The sequence below is a fragment of the Antennarius striatus genome, chromosome 1 (assembly GCF_040054535.1).
Source record: "Antennarius striatus isolate MH-2024 chromosome 1, ASM4005453v1, whole genome shotgun sequence".
NCBI lineage: Eukaryota > Metazoa > Chordata > Actinopteri > Lophiiformes > Antennariidae > Antennarius > Antennarius striatus.
The window spans coordinates 20,918,706-20,937,349 of NC_090776.1; the positions used below are offsets into that span (position 1 = coordinate 20,918,706).

At 37.5% G+C, this 18,644-nt stretch overlaps 2 protein-coding genes across 2 annotated transcripts in view; both read right to left on the reverse strand.

Moving 5' to 3' along the window:
- Window positions 1–2,307: 2,307 nt before the first annotated feature.
- Window positions 2,308–7,308, reverse strand: LOC137592677 (ammonium transporter Rh type C 2). The gene is made up of 11 exons (XM_068311001.1): window positions 7,010–7,308; window positions 6,345–6,537; window positions 5,782–5,932; window positions 5,523–5,670; window positions 5,214–5,380; window positions 4,920–5,057; window positions 4,245–4,381; window positions 3,825–3,949; window positions 3,429–3,502; window positions 3,270–3,343; window positions 2,308–3,180 (listed from the first exon to the last, which is right to left on the reverse strand). Exons 1-11 carry the CDS (start codon window positions 7,221–7,223, stop codon window positions 3,147–3,149), a joined length of 1,455 nt encoding a protein of 484 aa, XP_068167102.1. The 5' UTR covers window positions 7,224–7,308; the 3' UTR covers window positions 2,308–3,146.
- Window positions 7,309–17,771: 10,463 nt separating this feature from the next.
- The window catches only part of fes (FES proto-oncogene, tyrosine kinase), a 20,081-nt gene continuing 19,208 nt past the window's right edge, over window positions 17,772–18,644 (reverse strand). The window contains exons 16-17 of the mRNA XM_068316592.1: window positions 18,482–18,604; window positions 17,772–18,356 (exon numbers count right to left, since the gene is read on the reverse strand). Coding sequence (XP_068172693.1) covers window positions 18,202–18,356; window positions 18,482–18,604 — 278 coding nt within the window. The 3' untranslated portion in view covers window positions 17,772–18,201. The remainder of the gene's footprint in view (window positions 18,357–18,481; window positions 18,605–18,644) is intronic.

An 18,644-nucleotide genomic window follows, 5' to 3' on the forward strand; every position in this document is an offset into this window, starting at 1 on the left:
TAGTATTGAATTAGTGGTCGTTAAGACTATACATACTAAATTCAATCTACCCACTAAAAACACAGGTCAGTGTCCAGAACAAACGGGACAAGAGGCTGGTAATTAAACAAGAATTTACAATTTATTAAAACAGGTTACTGGGTTAAAACCTTATTTAAAACAATTAAAAATCCAACACCTAAAATTACAGGGCAGGCCAATGAGACAAGCCTAGCGCCACACAGTATAAAAACACCTGACAGGTAAGCAGTGGTAGTTATGCACAAGTACCCAAAGGCTTCACCTAGAGCCCAAAACACACACTAAAATACTGGGAGTCACTGCGGACACAGCACACACGTTATGATGCCAATATACAGGCAAGGCACTCCAAACAATAAAATATAGGATAAATAAAGCAATGACTCAAAACAATTAAAAGGAGGGTCACTAGAGGAATGGAGCCATGCGTCTCCCCCCGACCCTACCACTGTTAAATAATTGTACCTGTCGGTGTAGGTGACGCTCCTGCCCTTGTAATGTGTCAGTTAAAATAGAAAAAAAATAATAAAAAGGGAAATGAAACCCAGGCCAGTAACTCTAAAAGACTAGGGAAAGAACAGTGACAGTCATCGCACTTGTGGACAATTCTATAAAATGAACAGGAAATTAGAATACATTAATTCATACATTTTCTAAAAACCATAAGCATTCATAAAACAGTCCAACAAATGAGCGTTACCTGGCTCATCCAGGGACTTAGTCACACTAAGGTGTGGCTCAGGTGTGTGTCTGCCACCGCGCAAACCAATACTAAAAAGAACAGCATTTATTAGAATAAAAACAGGTGGCTGGAAGCATGTTGAACAATCCTTAAAAACCCCAGTTCTCGGCTGTCCAATAATCAGTGCATTTATGTCAGATTGTGTTATGAGCGGTCACCATATTAAAAGCTAAGACTACTCTTTAAAACACTAAAATCACAAATATCGCTCAGCCATATTTGGCGTGACTTCCTGCACCGCGGCCGCACTTACGCATGTGACGTCTGATGCTGATAGAGAGAGAGCGAGAGCATTGCTACCAGCTGCTTAAATAGCTTCCGCCCTGGGTCTTAAAGGTATCCCTGTTACATAAGTATTCATGGACAAAATATAATTAACATCAGTATGTGATTCAGATATTTTTTGGCCATCAGAGAAGGCCTTGCAGGCCCTGACGGCCCACCACTGCTATTATGTGAACTGCAGATGTTCAACCCTACATACATGACTGTGACTCCACACTGAAGTCTAAATTACTGTAAAGATTGCTGCATTGAACTCATGAGCCCCACACTGTCGTCAGTTTCTTCCATTGCACAAACAACATATCAGTCTCTTTAAAATTAGAGACTTAAGAAGAATGTTTTTTGAAGTGGGAGGAAGCCAGAGATTGCAGGCAGAACCCATGCAAACACGGGAAGAACATGGAAACAATGCAGGTGGAATTGAACCAAGAACCTCCTTGATATGAGGCAACACCAAAACCGCCATCATCAGTACTTGTTCTGTGAGTTCATTGGCTTTTGTGAGTAACATAATAAAAAGATTATTGTACCTGCCATAGAGTGTCAGATCTGGTTCCAAGTTACATGATTTATTTCCACTCTCATTTGCAAAGCTATTTGCTGAAATTGTCTGTTCTTTGAGCTACAGCTGCTGATGGATGGCTGCTTACTGGATGAGCTGCATTTATTCCTGTAAATACCAGACACACTCAGCGTAGTTCTCTCGTCCCTGTCATTGCTTCCTTTCAACAGGCCAGTACATTTTATAAGCTTTTTGATGTATTGTGCCAGTTTATATTGAGCAGTTTATTTATTAAGAGTCACATTATTCAGCTGTCTCCTATTCTTGATACGTCTTTTGAGCCACATATAGTACTCTTCTTTACTTACTGTACTAGCAGCTTAATAGCATTTTTTCATCATGCAGTGATTCTTTTAACAGCATATGAATGACTTTGTTCATATAAATAGGGAATATATTTTCTATTAACCATAATAAGATATTTCACTTCAAACAGAGGACATCACAGCTCCTCGTGCTTTTATTCTGGAATATATTTGTTGATCCGTTGAAGTCGTAATTATTATCAATCTTTTTAAAAAAAAAATTATTTAACTTCCTGTATTGCTTATGTGTTCAAATTATTACATGATTGATGGCAGATTAATATTTGTCATACTTATGTTGTATTGTATAAGTGTGACTATAAATGATTTTCAAGTGTATTTGTAAATCTGGTAAAAGTCAGAATGTAAAGACAGTACTCCAAATGACTAAATTCTGTTTAAATATGCTTTATTAGTGTTTATGTGAAACTATACAATATCATTTAATGTTTTGGAGGTAACAGTCAACACTGCAGCTATAAAATCATTGGAAATAGTTCCATTGTTACCGTAGTTACTCAAACCTTCCACCTAGAATAACTAAGCTTTGGAGCAAATACATAGGGTGTGACAACGAAGTTATATTGTATGTACAAACAGGTCACAAAGCCCTATACATAATTTAGTGAAAAAAGACATGAATCTCAAACATTTTTCGAATTTGACTGTACAAGTACCCTTGATTATTCAAAAAATGCCATTTGTAGCACGGATTTATACGAAATAAAATGGCAAAAAATGATCAGTGACGACATTCAATTTAAAAGCATAACGTGAAAGGCCACAGTGTCTCAATCTAGGGTAAAGATAAACATAACTTGAGCCAAATACCTTGACAAGGCATTACTGGATGGTCTGTTGATTTTAATACGGTTAAGTTGCTTAACATAAACAAAGTGTCATTGATTGCTCATCATGCATTTTGAATTGATAACCTGACATTTTACAGTCAATTAATCAGTGACTTGAATGAAGCATCATCAAAAATGAAGAGAAAACACAATTGATATGATATCTGGTTAATGGTGTCATAATCCTAAAACTTCCAATCACTTACAGGGACAGGTCTCAGATGAAAGTTGTGCGTGATTTTGCAAAAACAGCAAAATACATTCAGCTCTTTTATAGAGAAGTTAATTTTTAGAGTTGCTCCTTCATGAGTTGCTGCTTTGTTACAACTGTTTTCAAGTTCAAAGTTACATGTGGGGGACGAATTCTCCACTTCATGGATTTAACTTTGTTCCACAGAGAAGTTTGACTCAGATCTGACCAAACAAATAGAGAAAATCATAATAAATCAGTATTCACGCTCCAGAGAAATAAAAGAGGATATGTAAAAAAGTGTGAAACTTACATGTCTTGGTGCTTGTGTATCATGTGGTTGTTGTACTCCAGGATAGGTGGGATGGTCTCCTCCTCCTCAGGAACCTGAAATGTCATCAGGATTCAGATGTGTTCCATTTTCCATAGAAAAGCCATGATTTTCATGACACTGGTAGAAAAGTCCACTTACCTCCCAGTAAACCTCATCATCATAGCAGTTATCATCAGCAGGGTCGCCCCAGATAGGGAATCTCAGAATGAAACCTTTCAAGAGAGGAACACCAAGTATTAAACACACGCTTCTTTCTTACCTTAATTCTTGGCTGTTATGTAATTTTTCAATTTAAAATCAATTTTATATTTAAATCCAAGGAAATAAATAATTCTTAAGGGAACATGATGCCAGAGAGTAGCTGTATCCTCCCAAGTTTCAGAAATGTTTCCCTATCTTTAATGCGCAGAAACACAGACACTGATTTACTTTAATGAAGGAATCATTTTGCCTCAAAGTTCTTTCCCATAATTTTCAAAACTACTTTTTGGAAAGACAAACCTTTTGGTGTAATAAAACTCTCTTTCTACTCACCGACGATTGCTCCTCCAACAAGTCCGAATGCGATTGCAACACATGTGCCGGCAGCCTGGAAGCCTCCCTGCGTTCCTGGAGTTCTGTCTGCAAAGTCTCCTTCAAAGTCAAATACGCTGATTAACCTGAGAGGAAAAAAGAAAACTGTGTCAATCCAGGGTTTCATCAAAAAAAAAAGTAATTTCATTCTCAACTGATCAAAACAGGTGGAGAAACTTCAGTTTTTATAATTACATTATTGAGAAAGCACCTTATAATATGTTCTTTCCTGATGTAAGTCAACGTGTGTGTGTGTGTGTGTGTGTGTGTGTGTGTGTGTGTGTGTGTGTGTGTGTGTGTGTGTGTGTGTGTGTGTGTGTGTGTGTGTGTGTGTGTGTGTGTGTGTGTGTGTGTGTGTGTGTGTGTGTGTCAGTTTCTCACCCCTCGCGGCCGTAGACCTCTTCACTGGCAGCTGCAGCAACGATGGCGCCTATAAAGCCACCGAGCATCCCGGGTACAGCGTGCAGATTGTGAACGCCGCACGTATCCTGAAGCTTTAAATATTTCTCCAAGAAAGGCTGAGAATGATAATGACAAAAAAACCTGTTATATATAATTTACTGGGTAGAATCCAGGGCGGTAATCATGATTTTAAAAATACTGAGGTCATGAGTTCAAACGCCATTCTGGCCAAACCTCGTGCCATTGATAATAAAATCACGAAAAGTTATTCTTTTTGAATTTTTTTTTTTTGTTGCAATTTTAAAGTTCTATTATTCACTTTTCTTTAAAGTAAGTCAGCTTAAAACTCTATATCTGTCTTTTTTGTGGCATATAAATTCCTTTTTAGATAAATGAGGGGGAAAAAAAATCAGCCAAACAATCACATGTGGATCGCGGCCATCAGAATTTGGAACATGCCACACAAAACGTGCTTCTGAAACATTTCCAGAAAACGGATAAACGCGGATATACTCAGCGTCGGCACTAACAATGACTCAACAAATTCCTTTTTCTTAATACAATTTACTTTTATCTTTCTTTTCCCGTCATGTTTCTTTAATATTTTTCATCATCAAAGTGTCATTTAAAAAATTAGGATGTGAAAGAACTCACCGTGACTTTTACGTAACCAAAAGTGGAGATGATTCCACAGCAGAAACCCACGATCAGCGAACCGTAAGGAGTGATCAAGAACTCGGCTGCTGTTCCCATAGCAACACCACCTGCCAGTGTGGCATTTTGAATGTGGACCTGTCAGGAATAATGAGATGTCAGTCATGAGAAAGACTTTTGCTGTGGCGTGACTACTTGTTGGTTTAGTGTTTTCAGTACAGTATTTTCTGCACTGTAAGGCGCACTGGACTATAAGCCACACCTTCAATGAATGGCTTAATAAGTGAGTATTACCATGTCCAGCTTCCCTCTGTTTTGGAACATGCTGGAGATCGCCACGCTGGTGAGAACACAAGAGGCCAACGCGAGGTAAGTGTTGATGGCTGCTCTGTGCTGGCCGTCCCCGTGGTCTGTGATAGCCGAGTTGAAACTGGGCCAAAACATCCACAAGAACAGCGTACCTATGTGAAGAGAGAAAGGCAAACAAGATGAGCAAATTCAAACTCCAATAAAATTTAACCGACAAGAGAAATAGTTGAATATGTTTCTGAAATGTAAATAAAACCATAGACCGGGATAAAAAAAAAACAGTCTGACACTTACCAATCATTGCAAATACATCAGAGTGGTAGACAGACGCACCGAGGCGTTTGCTTAGATGCAGGTTTGGCCTGTAGAGGACCCATGAGATAGCCAGACCATAATACCCTCCAAAAGCATGAATGACCATAGAGCCGCCAGCATCTCTGCACTGTGGAAAAGAGCAGCACAAAATAAGTCATTGCATTGCTTGAAGGAGGATTTTGATTCATTGCAAAATCATGAAGTCCATTGTTTAGTGATTGTATGTGTTCAGACTCACATGGAGGAGACTTAGGATGATGTATTCTTCTACAGCAAACAGTGTGACACCAAATAATGTGACCACCAATAGTTGGACAGGGCTAACTTTTCCAAGGAGGGCGCCGTAGGCAATCAGAGAACCAGCACAGCAAAAGTCGGCGTTAATCAGACTGTGAAGGGCAAGGAAAAGAAGAATGAGAATATAAAAGGGGGAAGAATTTTGAATTTAATTACATAATAACAATAAATAAATAAAAATATTGTGTTGGTAAGTGTGGGGGGAAGAGAAGTGGGAGGGTGTCAACAGGGTAATGATGTTTTAACTGGTCAAACTTGACTGACTAGATCTTTATTACTTTGTCGCAAGGAATTCAAGAGATTGAAAGATTTCATGTGGTGAAACAAAGAAGGTCATAAAAAAACATAACCTGGGAGAAATCTCAATACCCATCTTCAGAAGAAATTCTTTCTGACAGCTACCAGAATGGTTGCATTTTTTCAAGCTACATAACATTTTTTTGTTTGTTTTCAGCCCCACCAGCATTTTTTCAAAAATTTTTTTGTTCTGTTAGTGATGGTTACCTCTCTACTCCGATGGTAATTTTCCCAGTTTCGAGGTTGAGGGAGTGGAACCAGCCTTGCATTAGAAGAGCCCACTGCAGACCAAAGGCAGCAATCAGGAAGTTGAATCCCACACCACCAAAACTGTAGCGTCTCAGAAAGGTCATCAGGAACCCAAATCCAACAAAGATCATGACGTGGACATCTTGAAAGCCTGGAGAGGGGCAAATTGGTTTATTTTGTTTGGTATGTTACTTTTTCACAAGTAAAAACACAGTTTTTACTCTCTTAAATATTTAACTTAAGTTAACTATAATTTTGCACCTTCATAAATTATATTAGTTTGAAGAATCAACCACTTTCTATTCTCTGACAGCCATAGACAGACACCCAAGATAAAAAAACGGCAGTAAATTTTAATGACATTTTTAAAAAAGTGTGCTTTCTTAATGTCCCTTCGGAGATGAAACCAGTATATTAAATTGAATTAAATTTTTTTTTAAAAAGAAGCAAAGAACCTGGTTCAAAACTCAATTAAACATTCAGTTATTTTAATTTTTTTTTAAAAATAAGACAAATGCATTTCAATAATTGACATAAATTCATCATCATTGGAAAAATATACAACAAGTGACTGAAAGGATCATGAAAATCATTTACAGGATGCATATTATTGTTGAACTTACTCGGATATCTGAAGTAGAAGTCGTTTTCTATGTCGCTGGAGAGATTGTGAGCAATTCGATATTCTTCCCAATGTGTATCCGACTCTTCATCATAGCGGATGAAAACACCAAAAAGCACAATCATAGCAATTTGCCAGACGAAGCAGACGGCCGGCAAACTGATACGAACGTTGGTGTTTTTTTGCCTGTTGAAAAAATCACAACAGTTCCCCATGATGACGCCTTTCAGCTGATGGTCTCTACCCCCTCCAAAGCAAAGAAGTCCTCCCTCTGCTGTGACTTTGAGCCACTTCTCCACTGGCTGATGTATATATGGGTATGGATTCTTGTGGGTGTGTCCCTCACTGAGGGTGGACTAGTATGATAACCCCTCCCATACTGGTCATCTCTAATCTGCACTTCTTCTTTTTTTTAAGCCTGATCAAACTACAGTTGGCAAGACTAATTACTGCATAACTGAGCGATGACACTCAGTCGTTGATGCCGTGAGTAATTTTGAATGGCATCAACTTTGTGATGTCGCAACTTCAAGTCGTAGTTCCAAGAAGTTGGTGTTACCAACCTGAGAAAAGCATGAACAAAAAATGTGATTGTTCTTTCCCTGTTGATCAGGACAATCTACCTCCTGATAGATTAATGTCCTGATCAATAATCTAAGGCTTAAGAACTATTCAGTGTTGCATAACTCCACCAGGGTTTGCAAATTGAATTTTTGGGTGATATTTTTTCCTTCTTTGTTATTGAACTTTATTAGATTGGTTACTGAGCATACATGAATGTCACTGAAATAAGTTTGATTGTCTTCTGTTGGTTCTTTCTGTATCAGGAAAATGTCTGTGTGGAGTATAGGACTATTTTAGCAAGCTTCTAACATAGTCTGTGTATAAATGATCTTTTCCAGGAAATGTAGCTTTGTATTGTCTTTCTAACTCAGTACTATCAACTCTGTCAAAGGCAAAAACAAATACTAATGAGTTGTTTACTATGTATGATGGTCACTGTTCTGAAATAAGGAGTGAACACATACACAAAAATGAGGAATAATATCAAACTAAATAATGAGCACTGCTCATGTGTCTTCCTTGTAGTTGTAAAAAGTAATGTCCCGTGTTCTTGTTGTTTGCCAAACTGAGTGACTGTCTGATGGAATGATTCCAATTCGAACCGTCATTGTTCTTCATTACTGTTGTCGACTGAAAGAGAAACATTTTTCCTTTTTAAAATATACAACCTCATCACTACATTATGTAATAAAAATGAATCACTAAGAGATTCTGAAGAGAACATGTTTTTTTTTTGTGTGTGTTTCTGGACTTTACATATTTAGCAAGGACATAGGAATAAGTTTAAAAGGAAATAAACTCTTCATAGATACCTTGTGTAGGGTAGGTCAAAAGTTTTTAAGGAAGCAATTTCTGTTTTCATGACAAGCTGAATTATGTTCTTGTGCTTTTTTTCAGATGTTGAATGTTGATAAAAGCAGGTGAACATCATCATACGCTTAGATTGCATTGTCTTGTGTAAACTGATCATTTAAGATACAATACCAGCAACACACCCAGAGACAGAACATTATTATCTTATATTATATTATCTATGCACAACTTTATGTTTATTTTAACAAACTTTATTTTGTTTGTGTTATTTGAATGATATTTAATGAAGAAGATATAAAACAAAAACATGATTCTGACAAAGGGTTATTTTAAACATAAAAATTTCCTCTTTTGTCCATTCTCATTCGTTACTGCTTTTCTCATGTGACCCATTCTGTAAGTCCAGACCATCAAGTTGTAATTTAACATAAACACTGGTCACACCAGAATGGTAAGGCTGTCGCGACCAAACCCGTGAGTGGACTTTATGGTGTTTCTACTCATATGGAGAATAATTAGTTACAGTATTTTCAACATTATAAGGCGCACCTTCCATGAAGGGCCTATTTCAAAACAGTTTTTATATAAAAGACACACTGGCGCACTGTCGGTTTTTGGAAAATTAAAGGCTTTTGGGTGCGCCTTATACTGCGGAAAATACTATAATTAGAAAAAAATGAATATTTTTAGAGGAGAATTTTCCCAACCCATAAAGGACCACTTCATCCTGTATTTTTTGACAAACACTTAAAATGTCATCTAACAGAAAGAGCAGGATTAGTAATCTGAAAAGTAAGTAAAGCCATCAAACACATTTGGTGGAGTAGAAAAAGTATAAAGCAGGTCTTTGGAAGGTCCTGGAGTAGAAGTTTAAAGGTGCAAAAATCTTAAAAGTAGAGCGCAGTTCCAGTACTTACAGTTCAAATTAAGCTATACCAACCTAGTAAAGTTATAACAACCACAGGACTGTAAAAAAGAGGTCAGTGAAGAAGATTTGTGGAGATGGTTACACAATCTTAAGCACTTGGAAGCACCTGTCCCACCTAATCCCCCTGACCCATTAGAGTTTCTGCCCGGGGAGGAAATTCAAATTGATAAACATCAACAAAAATGAATTTATGCTTTATGTACAGCAGGAATTGATCACACCGTTTGTGTTTTGTTACATCATTCAGTAGGTTTTTGTAACCGACTGGTTGAGCTCGCTGACTTATGATCCAATCATCACACAGCGATGCTGCTGAGTTCACAGTCGATAAACTTGTCACGGTGCGACAGTATAGAGGTTTTAGATCTTATCTGTTGCAACCATTTTAGCAATGTTTTCTGACCTTTGGTGCGGTACGTCGTGTCTCAGCCACGCACAGCTCAAGAATGATATCCTGAAAGGGATCGTGAGCACCTGTCAATCTCAGGTAAGTGAGATACAGATCAATGCACCTAAAATATTCAAAATGCTACTTTATTGTCTTCGCTTTGGCATCATCTTTAAAAGGACGACAACTGATACTAGTAGAGTTTACAACATCCCCCACTTACAAGTTCAAAATATAGGAATTGAAGGACTATAAATCAGACGTAAAACACATTCACTTACATATTAATTTGCACTTAACTGCAAAAAATTCTAGGAATTCATTCTGTCTTGCATTATCAACATGATATTTGGGACACTTTGTCACAATCAACAACAAAACACAGAAGCTGTTGTCAACCCCTTCTGGTATCTCAACACAACTCCAACCTGACCAGTATGACTGTGCACCTGTATATGAGCACAAAATAAAAAGAGATATGCCAAGGAGATATGAACACGTCAGTCAGTCGGAAGAAAGAATGGCAGCACACTGAACGTGATCTCACACACAGATTAGCAGGAAACAGAAGTTTTGCATTGCATAGCTGCTTCGCCTCTCACATGGTTTCGCCATGTGAATAACAGAACTAGCATCTCGTTCCAGAAACGTCACACATCCTCGTGCTAATCAGTGAGCCTCACAGGTGACTGCAGCATTGGATAAATAAGAAAAGTTTGTATATGTTGGGGGGTTTTTTTGTTAGATTTTCCCATTTGTTTGTTTTAAGTGTATGTTACTTTGGTGGTTATTTGCTTCTCTGTTGAACAAATATTAGAATTTTTCAAGAGAAAGTTGATTTGATTTGTCACAAATCAAAAATAGATGTCTTCATTACAGCAGATGACACTTTTAGAGATTTGAGAACATCATCACGTGACCTCTGCCCTGAACAGCAACAACTTTAGTCCCCTATCGGAGTCCAGACGCTGTCGGTGGTGGCTGATTACTCTACCGAAACCCGCGAGGCCAACAAGTCGACAAAGTTGTGAAGGGATACTGAGAATCAAAACAGAACAACAAAACATGACAATGGCAGTATTTTACTCTCCTATCTGACGATCACCTGGTCTCTCAAATGAGAGCAGGATATTCAGGCATGAGAACAATGGAGATCTGGATCTGGATGACATGGGCCAAGAGTGAAAATAAAATGTCCAAAAACTGGATTTAATTCATTCTAATTAAAAAATTGTTCAAAAAATGAGAAGATATTTATAAAATATTAATTTTAGGGGTTCACGCTAGTTCATACTTAGTCATACTGGGTTTTTTCATGGTGATTCTGAGTTGTCTTGAGCTGTAGGGTTGTGTTGTGTAGTTATGCAGCACACCTAATAACACACTGTTCTTTCACCAGGTGTTCCTAAAATCAGCAGGAGATTAAACTCAAATTCGATGCCAAGAACAACAGTTTTCCAGGCAGGGATCCAACGCTGCTCTCCTTGTCGGATCTCTTCTAACATTAGATTTGTTGTTTTTGTTTTTTTACTTGGACATCAGGTACTGCTTCAATAAATTTTGCCAGTTGTAAACTACAATAAAGAAATGTTATATTCAAATATCAACCCCACACCCTCTGTGATTACTGCTTTATTATGGTAGCAATTCAATACAGAACACTTCTTTGACGTTGAATTTATTTTCTTTGTGTCTTAATTTTGACTTATTACACCAAAGATGCAAAGACTTTTATTTTGAAGAGCTGCTTTTAAAGAAAGAGAATTATCAAACTTATAAAGCCAATTATATTTGTGACAGAAGCAGAGTAATTTGGTTTTTATTTTCAAGATATGTTAAATTATCATTTATAAATAATGCTGATGACCATCTTGTAGCAGCTTGTTGCTTAAGTGATACAGTACGTTACTCTTGATCTCACTTGTGTTTTATGATGTTATATTCTTGTTATTTCATAAAGACAATTTTGTAATTTGATCAAGGGAAGTGCCCTATAAAAAATTGTTTTACATCATACGTATAATTATCAATAACATGGCATTGCATCTTATAAGCTAATAGAAAATAAATAAGATGAAACAATTAGACAACAAACTCTGACTGAAATTTTGACATTTGTAATGAGCACATACTGTTTTTGTGTCTTTTCATCTGTCAAACCCATGAGGGTGATCAGACTGTTCAAATCTTTCATGTGCTGTTCCAGACCATAGTGATCAAGATGATAAATACATATCAGGTCATCAGACGGTTCGCTCATATGAAGTAAACATGAATCACATGACCAAACTACCAGTTTCCTTGTGAAACATTTGACTATGTAATATTCGTACTTGCATTTGTATTCGTACATTCAGAGTGTGCTGAATTTCCAAAATGCAGTAAAACTTAAATTGATGGTTCCTCTTGTTATTATTCAAAATGGAAAATCCATTAAAAAATTGCTGGGACTATTAGCGAACACATATTACATATTTTACTGAGGGCTGAATTCATTTCCTCATCAACTTAATAATAATTAGAAATTTTTTCTTAGATTTGCATCAATTGAAAAAAAATCTAAAATCATATTTGTTTTATTAAAAATAAAATATTTGGGCTAGTTACTTTGCGCACATTGACATATTAGTAGTATATATCAAACTAGATTAAACTATTTTTATATATATCAACCCTAAAACGATAAAAATGTGTATAAATGCATGTCATGCTCTGTAGCTAAATCTACATCTACATATTACTTTTACTCATAGATCTTGGCACGTGGCACTTTTTCTAAAGAACCACGTGCAAAAATGTTGCTGTTTGACAACATATTTAAAAGACAAAAAGACAAACAAAAAAAACTCCTGATGTTTTAAGGTCTTAACTTTTTTAAAGAATTTTTAAAAATACTATAAAAACAAAAAAAGATTTATTGAAGATATAAAGAGGTATACACCTCAGGTACATTCCACTTTACGTAAGTGGTTGAGATAAAACCTCACATTCTTTTCAAAGGCAGTGTTTAAGTCTATTCCTGAATACAATTTTTGCTTCTTCTTCTTTTTTTGCATTAAATGAGTTAAACTGCTAAATTGCATAAGTTAGCAAAATATCCAGGTAGAAATCATATTAACACTTTTTCCCCTTGGAATGAAATAAATATAAGTGCACCAGAGGACATTCAGGTGTCACCTGAAAGCTACAGAACATGTTTGGCCAGTCGAATGCATTCAAGTAGTTAAGTAGTCAGAGTCAGATGCTATTAAAAAAGCACCACGCCTAACCCACCAGAGGTGCCTCTAAGAAAAAAGAGGAGTTGACTTTAAGGTTACATAGGTGTGTGTCTGTGTGTGTGTGTGTGTGTGTGTGTGTGTGTGTGTGTGTGTGTGTGTGTGTGTGTCTGTGTGTGTGTGTGTGTGTATGTGTGTATGTGTGTGTGTGTGTGTGTGTGTGTGTGTGTGTGTGTGTGTGTCTGTGTGTCTGTGTGTATGTGCATGCATGTGTGTGAGTGTGTGTGTGTGTGTGTGGGGGGGGGGTGGAGGGGCCCTGCAGTCATTGTCAGACCCAGAATGTGCTAATCGGTTTTCAGCAATGATGAAGAATTTAAGTCTGCATTATTTAATAGAAAGATGTTTGATGGACAACTTTGATTCAACATAATAAAGGCTACACTGGAGAAAAGTATATTAAAAAATATTGAAATTTCTTTTAAATATAAGAAATATATTAATAGAACCACATTTACATCAAGCAGGCTGAAATTAATATTTAATATGTTTGATTTTTGACCTATTTCATCACCAGTGCCTCAAAATAGAGTGTTTCTATATGATGGAGGAAACAGCTTAAAATGTATCGCCACGAAAATGCAGCATAAAAGTCAGACACAGGTTAAAAATTCATATTTGAAACCATAAAGCGTTTTTCTCCCAGCATTTACTATTTCAACACAAACACATAAAAAATAATTGGTAAGGTGCTTCTTTTTCAACGTAGAGTTTACAAATATCTTTCTTTTAAAACTTATGGAAAAAGAAAAAGGTGTTGAAACATAAAACACTGTTAAAATGTGTTTGAAATTTTTCAAAGCAGTGAAATTTGTTTACACAGAACGAGGAGAGTGAATTAACTAAAGGTGCCACGAGAAAGAAACTGACTCACTGAGGGAGCATTCACGGATTTCAAGTTGACATGATCACAGATGACAACCTTGTCACTTCCTCAGCCGTAAATCTTACTTTGTATAATATCACACACACAACTTATATTGATCATAACTTAAAACATTGGGCAACCGTCACACACATTCCATCCATGTCTGCGACTGGGTGGAGATGTGCTGATGATTGTCTCTGCAAGCAGTGAACTTTGTTGGGTGGAGGTTGAGTTCATGGCTGTGACGGCCATAATGGAAGTAAACTGGGAATAGGGGATCAGGACCAGTTTATGATGGACTGCATTTAACTGTAACCTTGAAATCGAAAGAAAGTTCTTTTTTTTTTCTTTTTTTTAGATTAAGCTTTATTTTAACAAATGTAGTTCAATCACAGTTAGTTCCTTTGCAAAAAACAAGGTTCTCATCATGTAAGTCACAGCTGCCACTGCTTTCTTGATTAAATTTTCATTTAAATCAGTCAATTTGAAATCTTACAGCAGGTGAAATGTGTTGTTTATGAAAAGAAGGAGTGAATTATAGGGTTCTAAAAACAGAAGCTCTTCTAATGAACCGTGTCCATATGGCAAACAAAAAAATTCCATGCGAAGGTTTCAATTACTGTACAGCTTGTCTATAGATCAGAGATATCCATCAGTTCAGTGTAACCTTGTAAAACCACACACCCACGCTGCCATCATGAAGCAGTCACATGTTAAGATAAGTTAGTGTCACTCAACAATGTCACTTGCCTTGTCTCAACAAAAGGACAGGACTTCAGGTGGAGCTCATTTGCGTTGATGGTTTTCATTTTCTCTTCTCACACCTTCAAAAAGACAGAAAAATACTTGCAATATTTGTTAAATGCACATGTCTGCAAATGTTTACCGGACTCAATTCACTATTTTTTGCTCAACCGTAGGCCAGTTTTTTGGGGGGGTTTTTCACAGCAAAAGCAGACAAAAACAACAAATATTGTATTATAGACAGGTATATTTCATTTCTTAAATATGTTAATGTACTTTATACTTTGTGAGTGAAGCTGCATACTTTTTATGCATTTTATGCTTTCTGACTTCATTTGTTGTTGTCCTGTCATTTTCTGTTGGTTTTGTGTAACTGTTATGTCTATTATGCATTTATTGTGAGCAAATGATATACTGAATTTCACTCAGGACCAATAAAGTATATATTTATCTATTTGTCAAGTATACTTCAGTTGTTGTTGGAGAAAATGACAATATGCATGTAGTCTACATGTAGCAGCAGCCTTTTTTATACAGTAGATACCATTGTAAATGAATACTTGTGAGTAATTTGAAGGTAACTTACTCCCCTGTGATTGGTTTTCCTGTTATTTCTAAAAGTGTATATATCTATAAATAAAAAAAATCAGCTTAGATTCTGCACAGTTGAACATTCATATTTAATTACAAACTTAAAAAAGGAATGAAACATTTAATTTTCTGTTGCCACGATGTAGAAGATGTCCTAATAAGGCTTCAGGACCATGAATAAGGGCCGATCACGTGAACATGACAGGAGGATTTAAACTAATGTGAACGGTCTGTCGTCTCCAGTGGTTACGGGTTGGTTTTCTAGGTATAGTGTGGATCCTACCTGACACAGATTGCTGATTCATCACCAGACCAACCCATGAAGAGACAAACAATAATTCAAGCTCAGTCTTCTGACGTTTTTGAGTCAGAGTTTTTGGAATGTGACACACCTGGAGGGAACCCGTGCAGAGATCACAAAGAAATCTGTTTTGTCATTAAGCCAGTGGTAAGTTGTGTTTTAGACATAAATGCAGACAACATGGGACATAAGATACAGGTAGAAAGTTGTTATTTTTTGGCCCAGCAGTGCATATACAGTATATACTCCTTTGTCACACAGACACACACATCTGTCATCTGTCGGTCACATATCTATCATCTACAGTACCACTGAGTTGCATCACTTTTCTTTTCAACACTGTAGTTTTGGGAGCAGAGGAGATCAACAGCTGTCAAGTGGAATTTTATTCTATAATAACTAATGGGTTACATTTATATAGTGCTTTTATAGACACTCAAAGTGCTTCACAGTGGTTCTATTATTCATTCACTACTCATTCATACCTGGTGTGCAGCCACAGCTGCCCCGGGGTCAAATTGACGGAAAAAATGTGGCAACCAATCTGTGCCAACAGCCGCTCAGCTGTCCCAACTCCTCCTCCTCTTCTCTTTCAGAGAATGTTAAAAAAGTGTCAGAAGAATTAGCCTCCAGTGTAAAGAATTTGTTTTTTACTTCATAACTGTCGTCGTCCGTCTGACCCCTGGCAGCCCCCTGAAGGATGTCACTTTCCTTCATGCAACAAAACAATCTTAAAGATTGTTATTTCCAACTTAAGGGAGTGTTAACCAGGCTGTTTCAGCTTCTCTTAGACAGCGGCACAGTGCCACTATCATGGAAACACTATAATCAGGCCTGTGCCCAAGAAGCCAGGCGCAAGCTCACCTAATGATTTCCGGCCTATTGCTTTAACCTCTGTACTATGTAAAACTATGGAATGAGTCCTGGTTAACCTCCTAACTGCATCGGTGTCAATGAGAATGGACCCATTTCAATTTCCATATAAGAGGAACAGAGGTACAGGCGATGCATTACTGACCATGCTTCATGCAGTCGCACAACATCTTATGCACCCTAAAGGATATGTTAGGGTCTTATTCATAGATTTTAGCTCAGATTATAATTCAATAAAGATCCATATCCTGTTGAAAAGGGCTGCTGATCTTAAAGTACATCCCAGTCTAATCTTGTGGTTTAGGGATTTTCTTTCTTGTCGCCCACAAATGGTCTGTGCCAGGGAGAACACATCAGAGGTGCTCACTGTGACCACAGGTTGCCCACAAGGAAATGTATTGTCCCATGTGTTATTCTCTCTTTTTACTAATGAATTTATGATCAATGAGCAATATTTCAAACTATTTAAGTATGCAGATGACATGGCCTTAGTTGCCCTGATACTTAAATCAGATGCCTGTGGTGTAGATTCCTGTCTTGCTCACACCGTAGCACTTGAAGGGTGGTGTCACCAGCCAGCTAGAAATCAACGTAGGCAAGACAAAGCAATTAATCATGCTTAAACCAGATATTACTATACTGCCAGTCTCGCTGGATGGCCAACTTATAGAATCTGTGGAGGACTTCAAATACCTAGGCACAGTTCTAGCCTCCCAGATGAGCTTCTCTGGTAACACAGAGTATATTTACAAGAAATGTTCCCAGCGACTTTATCTACTCAGAAAGCTGAATAGCTTCAGTGTTAGTCAGCAGGTCTTAGAACTTGTGTACAAGACCATGATTGAGAGTGTTTTGACATTTCATCTTTCTGCCTGGTTTGGTCATTTAAACTGTAAATTCCTGAACAAACTGTCTAGGATTGTGTCAATGGCTAGCAAAATCATTGGCAATCCCCAAAAGGCCTTGAGCCTATTGTACAAGGAGAGGGTGAGGAAGAAAGCTCTGAGCATCACAGCCGATAGCTCCCATCCTCTCTCCAGAGAGTTTGTGCTTCTGAACTCTGGTAGGCGCTATAGAGTTCCCCTAGTGACCAAAAATGTTTATAAGACGTCTTTTGTCCCCAGAGCAGTCAACATTCTTAACTTGACAGAATGACCTACTTCATGACTGTGGTGGTGATGGTAATGGTGGTAATGATGGTGATGATGATGATGAAGCAGGTTTTTTAATGTTGGACTATCCCTTCTTAGTGCTGTTGTCTTATATTTCTATGGTGTGATCATCACTGCTGTATTGTGTCTTAAATGTCTTGTCTGTAAGTCTGGTGAGCCAAAGATGAATTTCCACCCTGGTGGACAATAAAGATTTATTATTATTATTACATTTACTTGATTCTTTTTCCGTATGCTGAAGTCTCCCTGGTGAAATCAGTAGAACCTTTAAAAATGTGTCTACATCATAGCAGGTTAAGTTAAGCTTCCATACAAGAACCATCAGGAAGTGTTCCTTTTATTTTAGACATTTGATTAATCAAGGGAAGTTGTGTGATTTCTTCCTGGAGTTGTTGAATGCTTTATATTCTTAACGGCTGAGGTTTTAAATCCTGTTGAGTGCAGTGTGCGATGCTTCCAGTCAACCAAATGTGTTCTAGTCTGAAATAGCAGAGAAGTGAAGACAATCTTTCATAGGGAGACGAATGAAAGCAGCAGCGCCTCAAGGGCCTGACTGGATTTCAACAAATCAAACATGCAGAAAAAATGCAAGACATCTTTCCTCAAGATTCCAGGCCATTGTTATCCTATTATCATTACATATCGGTCTTATGCATATCATGTAAACTACAGAACATTATTAATCGACTGCTGTTACATAATTTTTTTGAATGGCAGTGAGCTCAGCTTTAAGCTTCTTGAAAGACGGTCTGTTGTTGGGGTTATAATCCCAGCATCTGTTCATAATCCTGGAGATTTCCACAGGGCAGCGGTGAGGAACAGGCAACCGGTATCCTGAAAGAACGACTCATCTTAAACTCAATCTACACATTTTTTTGAAATATTATATAGATATAGAGAATGCATCGCGTCAGAATCGAGCAGGATGAGTATTTAGGCTGAGTTTCTGCGTTCTTTACCTGCCTCCACCTTGTCTCGTGTCTGCTGGTTGGTCATGTTCATGTAGGGTGTCAATCCCAAGGAGAAGGTCTCCCACAGCAGGACTCCGAAGCTCCAGACGTCACTCTGTGTGGTATAGTGACCTGCAAAGACCAGAGGGGGGCAGCATTGGCAAAGGCACAG